General features: G+C 47.3%; 1 protein-coding gene across 16 annotated transcripts in view; it reads left to right on the top strand.

Annotated features, from left to right (window-relative positions):
- Positions 1,459-20,275, top strand: part of ZMYND8 (zinc finger MYND-type containing 8) — a 124,385-nt gene continuing 105,568 nt past the window's right edge. For 4 of the 16 annotated variants that reach the window (XM_018057985.1, XM_018057978.1, XM_018057977.1 and 1 more), the window contains exons 1-3: positions 1,461-1,693; positions 2,417-2,652; positions 11,451-11,521. In XM_018057985.1, coding sequence (XP_017913474.1) covers positions 2,639-2,652; positions 11,451-11,521 — 85 coding nt within the window. In that variant the 5' untranslated portion in view covers positions 1,461-1,693; positions 2,417-2,638. Of the gene's footprint in view, positions 1,694-2,416; positions 2,653-2,884; positions 2,946-3,820; positions 3,892-6,779; positions 7,623-11,450; positions 11,522-20,275 lie in introns of those variants that run through there. The other 12 variants (XM_018057982.1, XM_018057969.1, XM_018057971.1 and 9 more) reach the window with 11 other exon arrangements.

Raw genomic sequence — 20,275 nt, 5'->3', positions numbered from 1 at the left:
TTACTTCCTCATCCCTTGGGAAGTGAGCTGTTTGGGAGATCCGCCACAAGCTCGTCGTCCTACTTGTCCCCCCCTCCCCCAGAGCAGCACCCATGGACACAGATAGTATTCAGGGACGGTGGTGGGGGGCCCCTGCCCACACTGCTGGGACGGAGAGCACAGTCCGATTAGGTCTGGCCTCCTGTCCCCGTCCCCCCGCCCTGCCCTCTCTTTGGTCTCCCGGTACCCAGTTCCACCCCCAGGAAGAGGGGGCCCCTCCCTTCTCGTGAGGCCCAGCCTGTTTTCCTGAGTGCTAGACCTTTGTGGAGGTGTCCCTCCCTGCATCTTGGCCTCTTTAGCCTAAAATGCAACGACAGCAGCCACAAAATCCCCTCCCTTTTCATAGAGCCTGGGCCCTGCCCCTGCGGTATCCAGTGTGCTGGGCTGGATTCCTGGCTTGTTCCTGTCTTGATAGGAGATTCCCGGCCAGGAAGAATTGATGTACACGCGGTGGGCATCTGTTGTCCATGGGGGCGGGGGGAGGGGGCAGGGCGAGCAGGCCCTCAGCTCCACCGTCTTCTTTGTGACAATACACGGGGTAGGAAGGAGAAAGCCCACAAAACACGGGGTAGGAAGGAGAAAGCCCACAAGTCCTAATTTTAGGAGAAGGGGAGACTTTCCTGGGCTATGGTTTTTACCTCCTGGCATATGCCTGCGTCACCTCTGGAAGATTTCTCCAGCCTCTGAAGAACGGTGTTTAGTTTCTGTTGTTCCAGCTTGCTGTTTTTTTTTTTTTTTTTTAAACTTGTTCATTAAGCACCTTGTCTTAAAAAAGAAAAAAGGAAGAAGCAAGAGAGCACCAAATGTTTTAAGATCCTTTTTTGGATCTGCTTTTTCTTCCTCAGGCTACAGACCCACGGCAAAGACAGCCCGACAGAGGAAACAGGCACCTAATACTGTTGAGAAGGGTGGAATTATAAGCGGTTCTGAAATGCTAGTTAATATTTTACTGGGAAGCAGGGCCACAGATACAGTGGAGGTGGTGGTGGTGGGGAACTGCCAGGGTAGGGCTGAGCGTGAAATAGCCATTCCGTCTGCCTTTGGGGACCCGAAGAAGCCGCTCTCTGTGGAAATAAATTTAAGCAAGAGTCCTTAATAAAGCTCATGGGATCTGTCTGCCCACTGAGGGCCGTTTCCCGAGCACCACCATACAAGGCTGATTGTGGCAGGAAGGTCTAAGCAGTGGGTGTAGGCCTGACTAATAATGGGGGTTCTTGTTCCCGGCTGAGTTTGACATCTTTCTTTCTCCCTCTGGATTTAAATGGCTTCTCAGCCCGGGAGGCACTGCCTGTGCCCTGGATTCAGAAGGTACACGCCTCCTTGGGAAGCCAAGGCGAGAGAGACAGCAGCTCGCTCGCTCTCTCTCTCTCTCTCTCTCTCTCTTTCTGCATCTGCCGGGGGAGCTGCCGCTGGTATTTTTCCACAGGCCTTTTCTGCGATCTCAGGGCCTAGTTCTTCCCAGCCAGGCCCAGAGTCCGAGAGAGGGTTAATAGGCAGGAAGCTGAAGCCATCGCAAACTAATACGGAAGTCAGATTTTTGTTTAACTGACAGGTTTAGCAGGCCTCAGCCGTGGGGGAGGGGGCCGGGGAGGGGAAGGGAAGTTTGTAGATGTAGGCATGTGGCCTGCTAGGAGCGCCTTTGGCTTTTCTTAGGGTAAGGACGGAGGTGGGGGTGGGGGTGGGGGTGGGGGCCCTGGCATCCTGGCAGGGAGGCTGGAAACCATTTTGGTTTTTCCTTTGAGTTCTGGCTGGCGGGGGCGGTGGGGGTGGTGAGAGGTTAGATTCTGGCCCGGGGGACAAGTGGCCTCCCTCGTCTGCTTTGTCCACAGGAGGCATTGGGACGATGACGGTGCAAACTTTGACCACTTGGCTCCCCTCCCCCCCGGCAGCCTGAGTCCTCTGTCCTCTGAGAGGCCCAGGGCTGCTCTGGGGCGATTTCGGGGTGGGGTTGGGGGGCTCTCCTGGCCTGTCTGGTTTGCTCAGAGGCCTGCCTCCAGCCTCCTTCTCTTGCCCCTGGGCCCTTTTCCTGGGCCTCCTTTCCCTACAGCCATCAGTCCCCACCCTCCCCGCCGCGGGTGGGGTAGGGGGCAGAACATTCTGCTGGATTGTTCCAGAAAAGGGTTAGCCTTCCTCCCAGCAAGAGAGAGCCGTTTCTGAGGGGGCAGATGAGGTTGAGTCCTACCAGCTCACCCCCCAAAACTCTCTTGCCCGTGGCCTGCGGGCCTCAGGCTCTGCTGGAGCAGGTCAGGCTGGCTGCACTGGTTCGCCTGCGCCGGGAAATCTAGTCAGGGTGTGGGAGAAGGGCGTCTGGGGGCCCCTTTCCTCAGTTTTTCTTGATGCAAAAGGCCTAGCTTAGCCTGTCTTTCTCTATGCACAGGATGGCTCTCTTGCTCACCAGAGCCTCACAAAGATAATCGCTCAGGAAGTGTCTCAGCCAATCCGGGGCCGCCTTACACTCCGATTTGCCGGGGCAGCCAATCGGGGGTGCGCTTTCATGAGGCGGCCAGATCATCAAGCCGAAGTGCCAAACCCTTTTTCTGTGAGAACTAGGAGCCTGTCCTCCATGTTTTATAAGTATTGACATTACACAGTGTTAACAATGCATCCACAGAGGTAAGCTCGACTTTTTAACCATCTTTTCTCCCCCTCCCTCTGAGACATCCGCATTTGTGGGCGAGCCTTGTGATTTCTTGTGGCTGGCCGTGCCACACTCACCCCCACAGCACTTAGGTTAACTTGGAACTGTTTAGAGAGAAATTTTTTTTTTTTTTTTTTTTTGCTTTCTTGGGTCACATGGCTAAGTAGCCATTTAGCCAGAGCTCGATTTTGCAAACTGGCAAGGGCCTGGCACACCTTTTCTTCCACCAGGACATGGTGTTTCTAGAAGAGTGTGAAGCTAGATCCTGGTATTGCCAAAAAAGAAGCTTTTTTTTTTTTCTTCCTCCCTCTTCTCTCTCTCTCTCTCTCTCTCTCTCTCTCTCTCTGAGCAGTTCCCCCCTCCCCCCCCAACCCTGTACTATTGTCTTCTCTTGTGTCACATGCCTGCTGGGGAAAGAAAATGGAAGGTAAGCAAGCAGGCTCCCCTCCAAGGAGAGCTCATGGCAGACAGCAAAGCAGGCAAGTTTACCTCCAAAGAGGTGCTGGGAAGGCCGGACTCAGTGCTGGCCAGAGAGGATGTGTGTTTGAAACAGAACCAAAGGCCTCAGCAGAAGAGCAGTGCTGAGGACAGGTCCTGGGTCCTGGGGCCTAGGTGGGTGGTGGTGTCTCCCTCTGGTCTTTTTTCTCCCTGCAGGATTTCTTCACTTGAAACTACATTGTTCAGCCTTTTTTCCTGACTTCTGTTGATACAGAGTGTTATTCTGCAAAGCCAGCCTACAGCCAGCAAATGTTTCTGAAAGTGTTTTCTAGGCTTTGGAGGAAGTTTTTGGAGTAGGGATGGGGATTGGGGGTGGGGGGGGGAGTGTAGGAGGTTGTGGGGGGAGAGACGTTGGACAACATCCTGCAATAAATCTGAGGAGTGTTTTGAATCCCTTAGTTTTCTCCTCTTGCATGGCTTTCAGTGAACTCATGTATCCTTTCTCCTGCCTTTTCATTCTCCTTTCCTTCTTTTACATTGGATCATCCTCTGTCCTCCTGTGTGATAGAGTGCAGAGGAAATAAAATCACGTCTGTGGCTCATGGCAGCATCCCATATTCAGTGGTTGGGTTGTGGTGGTGTTGTTGTGTGTGTGTTTTTAATAATCCCGTGTAACTGTTTAAAAAAATTTCCTTTTTGATCAAGTCCCAAATCTGCCAGCCTGTTCTCTCTTCTTAACTGTGGAAAAATGAGACGGTTGCTTGAACATTTGTTGGGTAAGTAAAGCAATCCATTTCTGTGACCATGTATAAAGAGTTTGGTGAACATTTGGGGTCTGTCTGTAACAGGGGGGTCTTGGCTCCAGCCTTTGGGGGCTTTTTTTTTTTTATGAGCAGGAACCCAAGGAGGGCTTTTAAATAGAGTCTTGATTTCAGGTGACTGTTTGAATCCACTGTTTTTCCTGATAACCTGGGGCTAGGATTGAAGATTATACTTCCTGTTTACCCTCAAACAGGGAGAAATTGTTCAGTTCATTGTGACTTGACTGGAGACCTTGAATTGGGTTTGTTTGGATATTAAGTAGAAAACTCTGGGGAGGCAATCTGCTTGTGAAATGTAAGGAAACTGCTTGGTGTTAGAGTCACAGAGCCTTAAAGGCAGGGGGTGGGTGGGGGGAGGAGCTCGGGGTGGTGGTGTGTGTGTGGTGGGGTGGTGTCAGTACTTATGTTTTAAGATACTTAACATGTCTGTAAAAATCCCACCCACCGCCAAACTTGGTCTGATTCAGGATTCAGTACATCCCAGACCCGGCCTTTTTCCAAGCCTGCCCCACACATCTGTATGCACGCCTGCCTTTACTTCTGATTTATTTCTTACTTTTTACATTTCCCCTTGATCTCTCAAGGCTGCAGCTAGAACTTCAGAGTGAAAAAAGTAGCTTCTTGTTTAGCATTTGCTTCAGAATTTCCCTAGACGTTCCACTTCATACATTTCCAGCCTGGAGACCAATCCAGGACTGTAAAAACTGGAAGTATATTTAGTTGCTGTATTATGCCAACTTTATGGAGTCAATAATCTTTCTTTTAAAGTGGTGTTCAGCAACCCACCTTTGAGAACCCATTGGAAAAAGGTCATTTAATAACGAGGAATATACCTCATTCTAAGCTTGAGAAAAGTCTGTGTAAGACAGGCCAGCTTCTCAGAGTAAAGAGACAGGCCATTAATGATGTAACATACTTAGAACTGTGTGCTTCTAACCCACACCAGAAAGTTCAGTCACTTTAGCTCTTTTCTTTGTTCTTATCTCCTGGCTGTAAATGAAAATTACATATTGAGGTTCATAGGAGCAGTATCTAATCACAAGACTGCTGGTTTCTTGCCGTCACTGTTTGCATAATGGTGTATTTGTTGGGCTGGAAGGAGACCTAAGGGCAGGGCACTTGTCCTCCAAAAGCTTGCATTAAAATGGCTCCCACAGGTTTGCAAAGCCAAGATCTGTTTTCAGATGTGCAGCCCCAGCAAGTTCTTAGCCCTGGACCAAGCCAGCCTCTTGCCTCTAGTACTGTGGCCAAGCAGCAGACATGAGTCTGTAAAAAGTTAATTGCTTTCAAAGTAGTGTTGTTTTCCAGTTTTCACTCGGGGTAGGGGGTGGGGGTAAATAAATGTCTGCATTGCAGCAGGACTAGGTAAGAGGCAGCAGGCTGGCTCACAGTGCAGCCCAATGGGCTTCCTCTTTCCAGCTTTTGAACCAATAGACTTGGAGGAAAGGTTACAGATTGACAATTGCAGTGGCCGGACCCAGATCAGGCCTTCTGGAAATTTCTACCATCTTTGTTCCTTTTAGGAAAAGGAGGTCTGCTGAGCTGAAGCATCTCCTAGGTTCCCTGCCTAGGGCATCTCCCTCCCCCCACCTTTTCTTTTTTACATCAAGGTAGACGGGTTCTCTCTGCCACATTTGTAAATTGCAGAGGGAAGAACAGAACCGTTGGGCTGTTTTCCTTTTTCCTTCTGCCTCCTCAATCCCCAAAGAGGATGCACAGCTGCAAGGAACAAACAGACACACTGGAGCTTTTGATTCGTCTCTTTCTCTCTTTTTTTTCCCTTCAAGACCCTCCAGGATGGATTCACTTTCTGCTTTGGGAAATTAAGTGGCATTCGTGTTGGGGGAGGGGGAGTAACTGCTTTTATTAGCTCCAGAAAATGGTCCGTGTTCTGTCTGTAACTAAGAATTAATTATATATAATCACTCAGTAAACTTTCTACACAGTTTTTCTGATTGCTGCATAGGAACATGGTTTGCCTGCTGAAGCTGAGTCTAAGTTACTTTTATAATTACCAGCTCAAAGATTGGAGTCAGAAAGAAAAGCAACAATGGGGCCTCCTGGATTATAAATTAGAGATGAAAACAGTAGCTTTTTTTTCTTTCTTTCTTTCTTGTTACCCCTTTTCTTTTAAACAAAACATTCCCCTTTTTCTTACCCCGGGGACAACATTGGGGAAATGGCTTCAGGTTTTAAACAGGAGAGATTGGGGGGGGGGGATGAGTCACTCTTGCAGAAAGCAGGGTGACAGCAACCCAGCAAAACCTGAAGGCAAAGGTAGGTTTTTCTATTTTGCAAAGTCCAGACACCTGACATGTGTGTGATCTCTTTGTTTCTCTTGCCTCCTTTTCCTCTTCCTTCTCCTGGGCAGAGGCCACAAACATTTGTCAGCTGGGAAGCGCTAGGTCTGGCTTTGCCTCTGCTTTGACCCTGAAAAGAAAGATAACCTGCAGAAGTGCCTTGGTCACCCCACCGCAGAGGAGGAGGAAGGGAGAGTCAGTGTAGCAAGCCAGCCCTTGCCTTGCTTGCAAAGGCAGAAGCAAGTAAGGATTCACCCTTGGCTTCAGGTTGCTAAGGCTATGGCCGCCCTTCCCCCTCCACCCCACTCTGCTTACTGATAAACAAGCAGGCAGGAGCCGTTTCAGCAGTGCAGCGAACTGGGCTGCCAGCCTGTCCCTCCTCATCAAGATTACCTACCTACCGGCCGGCCAGGAGCCAGCCGCCTGTCCTCGCCCTGGCACAGCGTTGGGCACTCTGCCCTCCTTTCTCTCCTGAAGCTCCAAAACAGTCACCTTGAAAACTCTGAGGCCATGCTCAGACCTGTAACCGTAAATTACATTATCCACTATGAGGCTCTTAGCTCGGCCTGTGAAAGCAGGTTTTGCCAAACCCATGGTTAATTTTGAGGGCTCTGTTGGGGGTGGACAAAAATTAATTTGTGAGTATTCTTCTGCGCCTTGGCTAAGGGGGAGGTTTTCCTGTTGTTTCTCTTCTGCAGACTTGGATTGTCTTTTCCTTGATGTTAACTGTCTTAGGACTGGCTAGGTGTTGGGGGGCCGTTTCCAGGCTTATTAAACAGCCTTTTTATTTTCCTTTGGCCTCAGACTGGGGTACAGCCCTTCAGATGCCTGCTGCCCTGGAAGCACTTTTCATTTTCCCCAGCTCCTCTTTGGTAGGGATGCAAGGCTGGTTTCTAATCTACCAGCAAGGAGGAATGGGCTTCCTTCCCCCTCCCCAGCCTGCGCCCTTTTAAGATTTTTGTTGTCTGCGCAGACACCTGTCTGTCTGCACTTTATGCCACAGGGCTGCCTGATTCCTAACCTTCCACCCACCTAATTCGAGGGTAAGGGGGCCTCACTGTAGAGCCTCACGTTGAAGGCTCAGGATCTGAAAGAGAAGGGTTTTCCTTAGGAACCTGTGACTTCACAAACTCCCCCTGTCACTGCAGATTTTTTTTTTAAGCCTCTAAACGTTGGGTTGTTGGTGTCCTTTGGTTGAGCTTTTTCCTAGTTCTGATATTTAGGAAGGTGGCTTTGAAACTAGCAGGGCTGCTTAAGCCAGAGCTACAGCTATTGAACAAACTGCTACCATTTTAGCTTCAATACAGGAATGAGGCAGTGTTGCCAGACGCCATTTTAAGAATCCTGCATAAATAGCTTAGCTCCCGATGACTCTGCCTGTTTTAGGTGAGTGCTTATATAAAGCTGCTAACCATTCCCTCCCTCCCCCGCCCCCCCATTTTTAAAGAAATTAATTGCAGATTTAGGGAAGCATGGTGTTTGGATTTTGATATTCCCTCTTTTGTGATCTGGAAGAGGAAAGATGTTTGTATCTTGGGGATGAAATATTTCTTACAGCCTGGACCAGTTTGGTATTTTGAATGAAAGTGAAAAAGCTGAAGGAAAAGTCCTTTCTACTGATTGCATGATTCTTGAATTGCTGTGTGATGGTCCTCAGCTGTAGACCCAGAGTCTTGTGCATGCTGGTTATATATTCTAAGAGGGGTTAGATATTCTTGGTTAAAAGTCAAATAGTAAGGGCACTTGGGGAGAAGAAATATCTGGGCATTGTGTTTCCAGGCAGTTTTCTATCCAAACTAGCTATTTTTCTCTTTTCTCTCTCTTTACTGGAAGTGTGGAGGGGATGGGATTCCTGGGAATTACGGACCAGCCTTGAGTCTTCAGAATTAATAATCAGAAGGCTTAAAACATCCTGGAGGTGCAGTTCATCTGCAACTTTTAATTGCTCTTTTCCAGTGCATGCAGGTTAAGTAAGCAGAGGTTTTCTTGCTCAGGCATTGGGGGAGAAATCTTTTATTCTTTCTGGGCGGGATGGGATGGTCTTGGTTGTCTGTGCAGGCGCTGGTTATTTCTTCTTTAATTGCCTGAAATGTATCAGTGTGTGAAATCCAGGGGCAAGTGACTTAGGCGAACCTGTGAGTGCAAGAGGGGATGGTGGTGGGGAGCATACAGTATATACAACTAGTCGGTGGGGTATTTTCCTGTTGGGGTGAGAGGCTGTTGTTTGATTTTCAGCTAATTTTACTCTTTCCCTTAGCGGGCCCCTAGCCGACCTAAAAAAAAAAAAAAAAAAAAAGTAATGTCAGTTTGAAACAAGGACTGCTTGTTCCATTGTTTTGGATTTAAATAATCGGGGTTGCTGGAAGCTAGCAGATATGGAAGGAAAAATGCTGTGTATTTTGTAAGACTTTAATGTGTTAATGACAAGAGTTCAACGTCTTTTCTCCAGACATAGCCTCTTTTTCTTATTTGACTGCTTTTTTGTTTTCCTCCAAATGACTTAACAGTTCTTAACCTAAACTGACTGAGATCTGTGGGGCATTCAGACAGGTACAAATCTTTTCTCACCACCACTTTTGATGTAATATTCATATTTTTTCCCCCACCTAACAACATACTAGTACTTAACACTAAACCAAAAAAGCAAAAAAAAAAAAAAAAAAATGAGATCAGTGGTGTAGAAAAAAGGAAGTCCCTTTAGATGTGGCTATTCAAAATGACTAATTTTGCATTCTGGTCTTTGCTTTTGTAAATGAATTTTTTTTTTTCCCTTTAAATGCATAGACATTGCAGTTTCCTTTAGTCAAATACAAGTTGTGTGTGTGTGTGTGTGTGTGTGTGTGCGCGCGCGCGCATGCATGTGCATGTATGAGTTCCTTTGAAAGGATGGCTTGCTGATCTGTGAAAAAGATGGTTTTCTGAAATTGTTGTCCTTCAAATCCTTGGCTAAAGCTGGTGGTGCTGTTGCTAGAGTCAGGTTTAGATTATGGTGCCCACTTTGTAATACTTGGAAAGATAAAACAGCTTAACTTTCTTTTCCCTCTTTTCTGCTCCAGCATTGATTATCTTAAACTCTGCAGCAAATAGCCACCCCTTTGCTAGTTTGCATTTTCTTAGCCTCTCAGCAGCTTTCCTCCCTGAAGTATTCAGCCTTCTCTAGGCTGTTACAAGCCAAATAATTGTTCTCTTGAATGCAACCCTCCTCCGTGATCAATACACCTTTGAATGTTTTCATCACTGCAGAAATCCTTCAAGTGGGTTTCGGGGAGGCGGGGTAGGCTCTGTAAATGCATAATTGTTTCTTTTCACCACCGAACATTTTGGTTGGATACCAGATCAGCGTTTCCTCCATCACTCAAAATATGGGATCAGTTTCAAGAAGTTTAGTATTTCACATACTTGGTGCTAGAGAGGGGAACAGAATTTTAGTTGCTAGAAAGATCAAGGTTGCTCTTTGTGCTTTTGAAGCTGACCATTTTCCTCCTCTCTGAAGGGACTGCCTGGGGCTTTCTGTTAAAATTTATTTCCAGTCACCCCAAGCAAGAAACCATAAGCAGCATCCATTTGACAGTCTGGGTGTGTTGCATGCAGGGGGTGTGTTTCGAAGTTGAGAATGTTTGCCCCTTAAGTTGGAAGAAAAAGTACCCGTGCTAAAATCACCTGCCACAAATCACTGTTCTATTATTGCATGTTAGTGACGTGTTTAAATTTCAGAGGCGCTGGCTTCTGACAAAAACTGCTTGTGACAACATGTCCGTTGTTTCTTTGGTGGTTTGTGTCCCAAGCTTTCCCTACAGATGCACTGTGAATGAAATTGTCAACAGGGTTCAATATCAGAGGCCTAAATGTGTTAATATTCTGGTTTAAAAGCAGACTACCTTTCTCTTTCTTCTCTTTGCTGAGACCAGTGAAGTTGGAGGCCTCCAAGTTCTTCTAACTTAATCCTGAGCTCTCATCTCTTCCTTTTTCTATCTAGTCTCATCAAACACAGAACTTTCCTAAATGCATCTCCACCTGACCCTGAGGTTCCAAGCCATTTGGGACTTCTCTTTTGTCTCATCACTGTCCCAGACCACGAAACATAGGCGGGACATTCTGATTCTTCCTGCCTCACCCAGCCTCCCTCCTGTCCTGGCTCTTCAGTCTTCCAGAAAATTTCAGCCGTCTCAATTGGAGATGCACTCATTTCTTCTTGTTGAACCAGAGTCCGATGAAAATGCATCTAGAATAATTGCTCAAATTCTTATCACTTCGTTGTCAGCTGAATGTTTGGAAAGTTCCGACGTCTCAAATAGTTGGCACTTTTAAAAGCAGATCTTCCTGGCTTGGCCTGAGAAGTGTATGTGTATCCATGGGAAAAATGGAAATGACCTGCACTTTGTTCAGCTGGGGAGCATTCCAGCCAAGAGAGGGAGAGAAGATTCTGGTGAAGGGGCCTGGTTTTCCCTACTTCTTGTCCCAACCCCCGACTCTCAGCCTGTCTTTTAAATAATCCCTCATTCCACTTTAGTGGGGGTTGGGGGGGAAGATAATTAGTCACAGCTCAGAAGAGTGCTGAATGCTTTCTCTAAGCCATGCTTGCTGCAGAGAAGAAACATCCCAGGAGCTGGGAATGTGGGGACCCCAATCTTAATTCCTGGGCTAAATGCTGGTGGTTTGAATGTTTTGAAGCGAGGCCTTTTGCTTCTAGCATAGGCATATTTTTCTACTTTGTGATTTAATGTATGTATTTTCATGTTCCTGCCTCATCACTGCCTCATCGGGGAATTTTAAGATTTAGCACGGAGTTCTGCAAAGATACTCTTTGCCTTGCAGAACTCAAAGAGATCAGAACTCCAGGTACCCTGAAAACCATCTCCAGCCTGAACCCAGTGTTAACAAGAAACTTAACTTACTCAGAGGCTGGGTTTTCATTGGTCCAGGGCGGTAGATTGTAACTGTGTGTCTCATTTAAAAAAAGCCTTTTGCATCCCCCAATAGCATGACAACTGGAATAGTCATTTGACTTCAGGAACAAACTAGTATTTAAAAAAAACCCTATAGGAATCTTAACACTTCTTTGAAATCAGATGTGGGTTTCTTTCCCCCTGCCTCTTCTAAGGATGGGGGATTGTCTTAAAAAGGTGGCTTTGTTGTTAGAACTTCTGAATAAATGCCCCCATGGGGCAAGATCTCAGTCTACCTAAAACGTGAACATAATTTGCTCTGTTTCAGCTTGGCTGAAGAGGAAATAAAAACAGAACAGGAGGTGGTAGAGGGCATGGATATTTCCACCCGCTCCAAAGGTAAGTAAAAACCTTGTATTATCTATTCCAGAGCAGAGGAGGAAATTGGAATTCCTTTTTCTTGTTGTTGTAGAGCAGTCAAGTGTGGCTTACGAGCCGAGGTTGCAACACTCCTCCCATTTTGAGAGGTTGGCGCCTTTGATGGATGACCCTCATTTATAGAGAAATCTCCTCCTGATTTTCTTTCCCTTGCATGTCTGGCTAGGTGTTCTGACCTGTTGGGAATTGTCCCAACAGTCAGTTTTATGTGGTGTGTGTCATGACTGAGGATGGCTGGCTAGCTCTTTGCAGGGTGACTTTTGGGAATCAATTAAATAAAGCATGTTCTAGAAGCAACTGGCATCTCCAGCCGCTTCTTGGTTTCCAATTTTAATAAAAGGTCTTTTTGGAATCATGAAGGTGGAATGAAGGTGATCCACTTCCTGGAAAACGGTGGTCTTGGTTAGTGAGTAAAGGAAAATGTAGGACCTCCTGGAATTCTGGGGCCAGTGTTAGAATTTTGCAAGTCAGAGTAAACATGGGTGTGTGCTTCTGTTCAGAATCCTGTGTTAGGGTGCCTCAAAGATCTTCTAATTGTGATATTGATAACTTTTTGTTTGGTCTGTATGAGACTTACCCACGTTGCCTTAGGGGTGCTTTTAGAAGGTTGATGAAAATGCTCCTCTCCAAACTAAGTGGTTGTACCATGGTGTTGTTATGCCTTCGACAAGTCTCTGGGTACCTGTGCTGGGAGAGGCTGGAAGGGCTAGACAGAGGATGAGTACAGACTCTGCCAGAAAGAGTCCTTTCCAGCTTAAGAGCTTCACAAAACGTGGTTCCATAAAGGTGTTTGAGACAACAGAGCTTTTTGAGGATTTTTATAAGACAGCCTGTCATTCTGGGCGATGATGAGGGTCAGCTAGTGGTGGCTGTTGTTGGGTCTGGCCAGCCTGACAGGGTCTGGGCCTGGTTCAAAGAGGTGGGCAGGCTGGGCTGCCCGGGTGGGTGGTCAGTGCCTGGGGAGCAGGAAGAGGACGTTGGGAGGGAGACAAGGCCCAGTCTGAGGCCTGCTGCCCTTCCCCACAGCCCCCACCCAGCTCAGGCTAGACCAGCAGCAGAGCCGCAGAGGAATCTGAACAAAAGGTGTCCGGAGACAGCTGCCGATGGGAAGCAGGTCCCAGCTCCCCTTTGTGGTCAGAATTGCCTGTGGAGAAGAAACTCGAGAGAATGGGAGCTGGAGGCGGGCTCTTTGTGCTTGATCTGCGCATCACTCGGACACTTTTCTGGCTCCGCTGCCCAGTTTTCTTATCTGTAAAATGGGCTGTTGGGTTAGATTCCAAGAGTCCTTCCACCTTGGGCTTCTCTTGTAAAGGTAACTCGTCCTGGCGGCATTTATGTAGGCTGTGCTTGGAGGGTCCAGGAGCCTTTTCTTAACCTGGGAGGATGTGGCAGGTCGTGTTCCCATTTTCAGATGAGGAAACTGAGGCTCCGAGTGCTAATGTCTCCCTGGTCAGAAGTGTAGGATGGGATTGGACCGAATCAAGGCTCTGATTCCAAGGAGCTGCTTCTTTCCTGAACTCTCAGGGCCTGAAAGGGCCCGGAACCCAGTCGTTCTCCAAAAGGGTCCAAACTGGGGACTATCAGCCTGCTCAGGCCCGTCCGTCTGTGTGTGGAGACCCCGCTTCTCATCTTCTTGCCGACCCCCTGGGCGTTCCTGGCCCTTCACCCTATGTCTGGGCTGCCCGAGGTGTGACTGCTCTGGGATCATCACCGTCCCTCTTTCTTATCTGCCCCGCCCCATCCTCTCCCAACAGCAGCCAGGGTGATTTTGGAAAAACACATTCATGGGATCTGTCTGCTCTTGCTGAGTCCCTCCGCTGCCCTTTCAGTGCCCTCAGACTCCAGTTTGCAGTCACTGTGACCGACCTGCCTGGCCTGAGCCCTTCAGCTTCCTTCTCTTTTGTTTACTGTGACGCTCTGTGCACCTGACCTCACTTGAGCTCCCTGCTCCTCCTCCCTGGGGGCCCTTTGCTGGGAGCACGCCACCCTAGGTCCCGCTGACTAGTTTTCTCATCTCAGAGCCGTCTCAGACGTCATCTCCTCAGGGAGGCCTTTGGTGGCCACCCAGCCCACGGAGCCATTCCATCGTTTTCTGATAGGTTTTCAAAATAAACCTAATTTTAGAGCAGTTTTTAGGTTTCTGGATAAGCAGAGTGTTCCCATACTACCTCCTGCCCCCGCCCCCCCGCACACATAGTTACGCACACCATTTCCCCTCTCTTTTTAACACCATATATTGGTCTGGCTCATATGTCACAATTAATGAATTGGTGTGCTTCATTCAGACTTCCTTAGTTTTTTTCCACTAAGATCCCTTGTCTGTTCCAAGACCCCACCCAGGATCCCGCATGGCATTTAAGTAACGTGTCTCCTTTAGAATCCTCTTGGCTGTGACCGTTTGTTAGATCTTCCTTGTTTTCAATGGCTTTGCTAGTTTGGCGGTATTTTGTAGGATGAGCCTCATTTGGGGGTAATAATTTTCTCATAGTTGGACTGGAGTAGACTGGAATTACGGGTTTCTGAGAGGAAGGCTTTAAAAGTGCCGTTTTCATCACGTCATATCAAGGGTATGTATTGTGAATATAGTTCACCTCTGGTGCTGTTGACCTTGATCACTTGGCGAAGGGGATGTTTGTCAGGTTTTTCCTCTTCCTTTTTGGAAGGAAGTCACAGTGCTCAGCCCACGTTTACAGAGTGGGGAGCCACGTCCCATCTCCTGAAGGCCAGAATATCTACATAAAGTATTTTGTGTTTTTCTGTATGGGAGATTTGTCTTGTTTTCCTCATGTGTTTGTGCAGCCATTTATCTATATCAGCAGGGACTAAACTGTTTTATACTCTGGGTTATAGTTCGGTACTACTTACTTATTTTGTTGCTCAAATTGTTCCAGCTTTGGCCACTGGGAGCATTTTCAGTTGGCTCCTGTGTCCCTTTGACATCATTGTCGATTGATCGGTTGATTGATTGAATACTGTTTTCCTTTCTGCCACTGCAGAAGTGCTCTCGGCATTTCTGAGGATGCTTTAGGCTCGTTTGGGTCTTCCCTGGTTGCTCAGCGTACAGTAGTACGCTGCCTGCACTACTGGAGCCGCAGGTTCCATCCCTGGGTCAGGAAGATCCCTTGGAGAAGGAATTGGCCACCCACCCCGGTATTCTTGACTGGGAAATCCCATGGACAGAGGAGCCTGGTGTGGGGTCTCAAAGAGTCGCACACGACTTAGCGACTAAACCACCACCCCCACATAGGCTCATCTTGTATGTATTTTCTGCCTAGAATTAGCCATTTCCCTAAGGCCCCCTGTTATTTATTGGAGAATGGCTTTAGAAACCAAGATCTGGGTGCTGGATGTCCTCATTGCTACTGAGGGGTCTTTGCTTCTAGGCCCTTTCAGCTGACAGAGTGAAGAAACACATATGTGTATGGGAACCTACATGTAGGCACCTCTGTAAGTATTTCTGTCTGTATCTAAGTTAGATTGAGTTCCTACAGTTGTCCCTGATTCTGATCCATTACCACCTGGATCCTTCTAGCTTTCTGTCCTTACTTAATCTCTGATCTCCCACTCTCACAGTGAGAGGTGGCTCATACCATCTGCCATTCTTTACCATGTTCTGGTACATTTAAAATCGTTAAGAAAAAAAGTTTGATTATTTGGCTGTACCAGATCTTAGTTGCAGCATGTAGGACACACGCGAACTCTTAGTTGCAGCATATGGGGTCTAGTTCTCTGACCAGGGATTGAACCCAGGCCCCCGTCATTGGAAGCGTGGATTCCTAGCCACTGGACCACCAAGGAACTCCCCATTTACAATCTTACGTTCAGCATTCAGCTTGATGCACTCTAACACGTGTGTACACCTGTGGAACCATGGCCCAGATCAAGACAGCTGAACATTCATGGCATTCCAGAAGCGCTTCATGGACCTTGTCCATGATATTATACTTCTATTTGTTTGCTTGTTGATGGTCTCCTATGCTGTGTTGCAGGCCCCTTCTCTCTCCAGGGCCTGCACCACCACTGTCAACCTTTCCCTTCCGTTTGAGAGGCAGGATGGCATAGAGGTTTCAGAAAACCCACTTCTTGTGTCAGACTCCCTGAGCTTGCCTTCTGGCTGCGCTGTGCCTAGCTGGGCTGTTCTTCATGGCTCAGTTTCCCCTTGTGCATGGGGGGTGATAAGAACAGTGGGTTATGGTGCAGATTAGGATTTTAAATGGGGAGTTCCCTGGTGGTCCAGTGGCTAGGACTCCACGCTTCCAATGAAGGGGGCCTGGGTTCAATCCCTGGTCAGAACTAGACCCTGTATGCTGCTCGTTATGCGCAGAGCGCCCAGAACAGTGCCAGGAACACGGCTAGCGCGTGGGCGTGTTAACCACGATTAGAATCAGTGGAGGAGGGTGCACTTGTGTTGATAAGCCTACCAGGTGGAAGCCTTCCTCAGCAAGTTGTGCTGCTTTCCTTGCTTCCAGTCTCCAGGAAGAGGGCATGGAGGTCGTTAATGAAGAATTGTATGATCCAAAATATATAAACAGTTTATAAAGCCCAGTATCAGAAAACAAACAACCCAATCAAAAAATGGGCTGAAGACCTGAATAGACGTTTTCCCAAAGAAAATACACAGATGGCCTTGGGGCACGTGGGAAGATGCCTAGCGTCGCCAATGTCAGAGAGATGCAAATCAAAACTTTAGCAATAACAGATCACCTCATGCCTTTCTGAATGGCCATCATCAAAGAGTACAAATAATGAGAACTGGCAGTGATACGGGGATAAGGAAACCGTTGCTGCGTTATTGGTGGGATGGTAAATTGGTGCGGCCACTATGGAGAACAGTATGGTGATTCCTCAAAGAAGCTAAACATAGAACTGCTGTGTTACAGCAGTTCCACTCCTGGCTGTATACATATGTCTATAAAAAAGTAATTTGAAGAGACACATGCACCCTGATATTCATAGCAGCGCTATTTACAATAGCTGAGATATGGAAGCAACCCAAGTGTCCATCAACAGAAGAGATAAAGAAGATGTGTATATAGAAATGAATATTACTCAGCTATAAAAAAGAATGAAATGCTGCCTTTTGCAGCAACATGGATGGACCCAGACAATATTTGTCTTAGCAAGATAAGTCAAAGACAAGCGCTGTATGCTCTCACTTATGTGTGGAATAAATACATATGGGCAACGTAGGGGTATGGGATTAAGAGCTACAAACCACTACCTATGAAATAGATAAACAATAAGGATATGCACACAGCACAGGGAATTACAGTCACTTTGTCATAATGGGGTATAATCTGTAAAAATACTGAAGTGAAATGCTATATACTTGAATTTAATATAACATAAATCAAGAAAAAATTGTACTTCAATTGAAAAAAAAGAATTTATAGGGTAGCCCAGCGGGTATGCTTAGGACCGGCATCCTATCCTCTGAGACATTTGGACTGATTTTCTCAGGACCTTTGGAGCCTCTGTTCTGGTGGGGAATCGGGAGGAGAAGGGGTACCTGGTTTCGAGGGAGACCTTCCACTCTCCCCAGGGACTGCCTTGGATGGCTTTCCTGGTGTGGAGCCGAGCTTCCACCCTCCAGGGCCATCGGATGGCCAGGTGACTGACTGGCTTCTTCTATGTCTAGGGAACCTTTCTGATAGAACCTCTGGGGTTAGGTGAGGACGCCGCATACGCAAAGAAAGGCCTGGAGTTATGATACTGGGTTGCTGGGGCTCTGAGAGCTAAAGTTAGCCTGGTCCAAATGTGACCCCCTTGCAAAGGCGGGAGTGAAGGCTTCTCTCTCTCTGAGTCCCGATGATTCGAAATCCATGTTGTGAGGCTGTGGGCTCCGTGAACATATACTTGTTCTTCTAGCCTGCTTTTCTTACGGTTTGGGAAATTCATGCTTCAGCCCCTGCCTGATACCGTCCGATTGGGATTCTTTTGTTGTGAGCAGCGGAAGCCAGGTTGGGTTCTTTGGAGCAGGGAAGGGATGGACTGGAAGGTGGATGGACTCAGTGGAGTGGCTGGAGGCCCAGTGCTGTTCTGGGGAGTGAAGCTAAATGTACAGTCTCTTCAGATCAATAGGATAGAGTCCCCAGGGAGAGTCCCTTACCTAGTGCCTTTTTTTTGCCCTTTGGCCGAGGGAGGGCTGGTACTAGACACTTGGACCCCCCAGGGTTGCCCTCACTGGGGAAGAGATAATTCCTCAAAGGAGGATGAGGACCACCAGGCATCTTGGGAAACTGGCAGCATCATGCCCTCCTTGTGGGTGGAGAGGAGACCCTGAACTCTACTGGAGAAAAGTAGAAGTCCTAAGAGGAATTGGCTCAGAATTCTTTCATTCTGTTCCTGTGTAGTTTGTACGACCTTTCGGATTCTCTAACTGAATTTCAATTTGTGCACCCTCTTCCCCCTGACACATACTCACTTATTAACTGAATAATTCCCAAGCCAGTCATTGCCATAACGCCAGCCCTGGCATTTACTGGAGCATTTTAGTTCTTAGGAGACAAAGCTTTCGCACTTTCAAGATGTCAGGTTGACATTTGTGTCCAGGGGTAATGATCTGCTGAAAGAGGCTAGAGCAAAACTCGGAAGTGCCGTCGAGGTGCCAAGTGTGTTTGCCTAGCTGCTGTTTCCCTGAGTACTTACTAGGTGTCAAGTATTAGATGTAAATTACTTTGTTTGATTCTCTTAATAATGCTGTGTTACAGGTGTGTTGTTATTCCCTTTTTATGGTTCAGGAAACGGAAGCTCAGAGGGATTAATGAAGTGGCCAAGTAGAGAAGAGAGGTTAGGTTTTATCGTTGATCTTAAACCTTTGTCCTTGGTCATGAGCCCCCAGGATCCTGGGTGAGATGTCCTCAGGGGCCAGCAGGTGGACCAGTGAATGTAGCTGGTATCCAGGGCTTCGGGACCTTTGGTGGGTGGGAGACCATCTGTCCTAGAGGGGTAGGGTGCCTCCCTCTGATTGCTGAACAAAGCAGGGACAGGAATATGTCTCACTTGGTGTCACCAGCTGGGATTTTATTCCCCTCCCCGCCTGCCTCCTGTAAAAATGCCTGATTTAGAATCGTGATCCATGTAGCCCAGTTTCTGAAAGACCATGCGTGAACCCAACAGAACACATCTCCAGGTCACAAGTGGTGGGAGAGTTGTGGGTTTGCATTCTCTGCAGGAGACTGGACACAGCACAGTTCAGTGCAGGATTTTAGCCGCACGACGTAGGAGTGTGGCTTCTCCAAGGATAGGAACTTAAAGTCTGAAAAGTGGTGGACGCTAGGCGCTCACGGCTCCATGCAAAGGCTCTCCTGTTTGGGCTGCCTGTGTCTTGATCCTGTGATGTGTGCTTTTTGCAGTAATGATTGTGGTGTGCGGATGCCAGGCTGCCAAAGCTGAAACCATTTTAAAAAACTGTCTGTGTAATGTCACCCGCGCAAGGGAACGAGCCACTTGGAAACCCTGCGCAGACGCAACGGAAGCCCAAGATATTAAAATCTCGAACAGTACCATTCTTGCTGAGATCTGCCTCGGTATGAATATGTTTTCCAAGACAGGAAGCTGGAGAATATACAATTACAGCAATTTGCTAACCAGCCCGACCTTAATTAGTACAGGATCCTCGTTCTCACTGTTGTATGTAAATTAAGCTTGTTTCACAAAGGGACTGTTTATGAGGACGGCTCTCAGACAGAGACCTTGTATCATTCTTTTTTTTTTTTTTCCCCAAGGAAACTTTAAGAAACTATAACCGTGAACACCCATTAAATCACAGTGCGAGGCTGAAGTGCTGAGAATATTTCTTTTCAAAAATGAGCATCAGTATTTTTAACTCAATTTTGGCTCTTCACATTTCCTCCAGCCCGAGAAGTGCCATCCATATACTGTGCAGTGGAAGGAATTGATTTGCGAGTTAGATAACTACCAGATTGTTCCTCTCCCAACAAGGTCTAAAATATTCCTGCAACTCTTGAGAATTTTTGGATATGGCTTTCTGAATGAGAAACCTTCTACCTTCTCTTGGCCTGCAGAGCCTCGGTGCAATCTGCCCATGGAATCCTGTCAGCACCTTCTGTGCGATTTATCTTCGTGGTTCACTCGTGGAAAACCTTGCGTTTGCCCCAGTTTTGAAGCCTGACCTACGTTACATGTTTATGTGACTGCTGTTGTTCCAGAAGACTGTGATCTACAATGAACCATTTTCAACCTTAGTTTCAAAAGAACCATCTCTCCTTTTTCCTTCTCCCAGTGCCTCTGGAGTTAACATTCTAGGTCTGAGGCCTTTTAGAGATCCTGGCACTTTTTTTTTTTTTTTTGCTTGAAAGTTTCAAAGAGTAGTTATTTCACTTTCCTCCATTGGTGGAGGCCCCTTGATGATTAACTTGAGGGGAGCAAGCTTGGCAAGCCCACATCTCAGAGTTGGGGTGAGTGGGGGTGCCCCCCTGCCCCATTCTGTCTTACCTTCAGCTTTCCTGGAACCCAGAGATCCAGCATTTCAAAGGGAACAGTAACAAGGTTTTTATTTTTAAAGTATTATTATTATGTTTGGCCGATTTGTGCAGCGTGTGGGATCTTAGTTCTCCGACCAGGGATCGAACCAGTGCCTTTGGTGCTGAAAACACCGTGTCCTAACCACTGGACCACCAGGGAATTCCCAGCAACATGGTTTTTAATCCTGTCACAGAATTGTTCAGTGATCATCTCGTTTATTCTTTCAGT

This window comes from Capra hircus, chromosome 13, assembly GCF_001704415.2.
Source record: "Capra hircus breed San Clemente chromosome 13, ASM170441v1, whole genome shotgun sequence".
Lineage (NCBI taxonomy): Eukaryota > Metazoa > Chordata > Mammalia > Artiodactyla > Bovidae > Capra > Capra hircus.
The sequence above is the reverse complement of the archived record's forward strand: the minus strand, read 5'-3'. Positions and strand labels throughout refer to the sequence as shown.